The 3,236-nt window shown below is 42.9% G+C and overlaps 1 protein-coding gene across 1 annotated transcript; it reads right to left on the minus strand.

Annotated features, from left to right (window-relative positions):
- Positions 1–1,266: 1,266 nt before the first annotated feature.
- Positions 1,267–1,921, minus strand: LOC145098146 (uncharacterized). The gene is made up of 2 exons (XM_079035818.1): positions 1,557–1,921; positions 1,267–1,465 (listed from the first exon to the last, which is right to left on the minus strand). The coding sequence occupies exons 1-2, from the start codon at positions 1,919–1,921 to the stop codon at positions 1,267–1,269; spliced, it is 564 nt and encodes a 187-aa protein (XP_078891944.1).
- Positions 1,922–3,236: the final 1,315 nt, after the last annotated feature.

Here is a 3,236-nt window from a genome sequence, read left to right on the forward strand (position 1 = left end):
CCCTATATGATTTCGTCCACTCCTAATTAAGGAGTCCATCAACCCAATTTTGTAACTATCAAAGATTTGCAAAACAATGCCTCCATTATTAATCAGTTCCTTTAATCCCAAAATTAGTATCAAATTAATTTCTGATTAAATACTAATTAATAATATGATTTCCAATTAATATGTTATTAAAATCATTTTGAGTACCAATTTATTATTTCAAATAATAAATTCTACTGTCTCTCCACTAGTCATCCTATCAAGTTGCATGAGTGAAGGCAACCCAGAAGGACCGTGCTACAATCAAATCAAATACATACCAATTATAGTTATGGGCTTAGACACCTAATCTAACACTTAAGTCCATATTCCAAATCCAAAGCTCAAATGCACTCTAGAGTCCTAACGTTTCCAACTTTATGACTTTACAATTCCAACAAGTGCTTAACTCAAGGTCTTAATACATTAAGACCTTCCACAAGATGCTTGGAGTAATTCTAACTAACGGGACTTCATTTTTATGGCTTAGGACCCCTTCTAGGGTCTGAAAGGACAACTCAAATCGATAAGAACAAAGCCATGCACAAGATTAGACATTTAGGACCAAAAAGCAACATACCCCCCCCCCCCCCCATTTCTAGATCTACAAGATTAGAAGACAAAGGTGTAAGCTTTATACCTTAGGAGACTTTCAAATGAAGAATAAATCCTAGATTCAAGGTGCTTCTTCCCTCCAAGATGATTTTGGTTCCTTCCTTCTTCTTCAAAGCATACAAACGTACACTTTAATGCTTTAAATGGCTTCAAAAGGTGGTTCTAGGGTTATAATCACAAAAGAGAGGATGGAGGCTGTTAAGGTGAAGGGAAATGAGGCCACAAGGATGCTTAAATACCTGCCAAATCCTAAAAAGTAGGGTTTCCTCATTTAGCAAGTACGCAATGCGTACATAGATGTATGCCCAACGTACTACGGCGTGGGCTAGTATGCTCAGCGTACACACTAGTACGCATGGCGTACTCCTCACTGCCAAAATTACGAAAATGCTACTAGGGCTTCAATACACAATTTCTTGGACTAAGGGACCAAAACGCAATATAATAAAATTATAGGGTTGAAATTAGAAGTACTTTAACATCGGAATGTTACAATTCTCCCTCACTTGAACTAGACTTCGTCCTCGAAGTCTGCTGCGGCGAATATCTCTAGGTAATGCTCCCGTATCTCAGCCTCTGGCTCCCAGGTCCACTCGGACCCCCTCCGATGCTGCCACTGAACCTCTACCAAAGGTGTTTCCTTATTGTGTAGAGCTTCATCTTTCTTTCCAAAATAGTCACTGGCCTCTCAACATAGTTCAAACGCTCATCGAACTGAATATCGTCCATGGAAACCACTGCATCCTCATCCAATACACACTTTTGTAGCTGCGAAACATGGAAAGTGATGTGAATATGACTGAGCTCCTCAGGTAGATCCAACCTGTAAGCAACCTTGCCAACCCTGGCAATCATTCAAAAAGGCCCAATATTCCGGGGAGCCAACTTCCCCCTCTTCCTGAAGTGTATCACACCTTTCCATGGTGAGACTTTTAGTAATACCAGATCGCCAACCTGAGATTCCAACTCGGATCGTCGCCGGTCGGCATAGCTCTTCTGCAGACTCTGAGCGGTCGGCAGTCTCTGCTTGATCTGTTGAATAAGCTCCATGGCCTGAAGGACTACGCCGTTCCACAATCTTTAGAAGAACTCCATGGCAAACAACCATCTCGTGAGCATATACATCAGCCAACTTCTCGACCGAAGAACTCTCCCGAATCGCCAAAAAGTGGGCACTCTTGGTTAATCGATCCACGATAACCCATATGACATCAAAACCCTTTGCTGTCTTCAGCAACTTGGCAATAAAATCCATAAAAATCTGCTCCCATTTCCACATGGGAACCTGTAGAGACTACAGCTTGCCATGCGACCTCTGATGCTCAACTTTAACCATGATGTTCGTCAAGCATCTCTCGACATACCATATTATCTCCTTTTTCATACACGACCAGCAATAGCTCATTATCAAATCTTGATACATCTCGGTGGCCTTGGATGAATAGAAACTGAGACTTATGAGCCTCCCCCAACACAATCTGCCTAATGCAACCAAAAACTGGGACCCAAACCTGACCACACCAGATCAACAGCCCTCGACTATTTGTGACAAATCTGTCAATCTCACATCTGATCCTCTCTTTCTTCTAACTCTCTTTCCAAACTCCCTTAACCCGAGCCTCCCTGATCAAATCCAATAGCGAAGAATCAACCAATATCCTCATACACGACACTCCATCTGAAGATCCAGCCGACCTGTGGCTCAAAGCATCCGCTACCACGTTCGCTTTACCTAGATGGTAAAGGATATCACAGTCATAATCCTTGACTACATCCAGCCACTTGCGCTGCCTCATGTTCTGGTTTGGCTGGTCCATCAGATATCTCAAACTCTTTTGATCCGTGTAGACTATATAACAGACCCCATATAGATAGTGTCTCCAAGTCTTGAAGGGGAACACCACCGCCCCTAACTCCAAATCATGTGTAGGATATCACAACTCATATGTCTTCAGCTGTCGCGAAGCATAAGAAATCGTCCTCACTGCATGAGGACCGCCCCTAAACCGGTGATGGATGCATCATATAATACCACAAAATCCTCAACACCCTCCAGGAGGTTCAATATTGTGGCCTCACATAACCTCTGTCTAAGAGTCTCAAATGTCAACTGCTACTCAGGGCCCCATCGGAAATCCACCTCCTTCCTTGTTAGACGAGTGAGGGTGCCATAATTTTGGAAAAGTCCTGAATGAATCTACGATAGTACCCTGCCAAACCCAAGAAACTCCCGATCTCCGAGGGAGATTTCAGAACCTCCCACTGCATCACAACCTCGATCTTGGCCGGATCGACCAAAATCTCATCCTGGTTAACGAGGTGCCCTAGGAACTAGACCTCGCGTAACCAAAAATCGCACTTCGAGAACTTAGCATAAAGCCATTCTCTCCTCAAAACCCCTAAAGGGAATCACCACAAACTCATAATTCCCATAACGAGTCCGGAAAGCGATCTTCTCCACGTACTCCTCTCTCACTCTCACCTGATGATAGCCAGACCTCAGATCTATCTTGGAGAACTGTTTGGTTATCAACCCAACATATAATGGGATAAAATAATAACAATAAAACTCAAATCATTGTTATTTCTTACAC

This window comes from Lactuca serriola, chromosome 4, assembly GCF_051521515.1.
Source record: "Lactuca serriola cultivar US96UC23 chromosome 4, Lser_US96UC23_V15, whole genome shotgun sequence".
NCBI lineage: Eukaryota > Viridiplantae > Streptophyta > Magnoliopsida > Asterales > Asteraceae > Lactuca > Lactuca serriola.

What these genes read in the sequence shown, in the direction of transcription:
- LOC145098146 (XM_079035818.1), bottom strand. Translation starts at nt 1,921, where the DNA reads ATGTGGAAATGGGAGCAGATTTTTATGGATTTTATTGCCAAGTTGCTG. An exon ending in AAAAGTCTCACCATGGAAAG is followed by an intron (nt 1,466 to 1,556) that starts GTGTGATACACT and finishes GGTTGCTTACAG; the next exon opens with GTTGGATCTACCTGAGGAGC.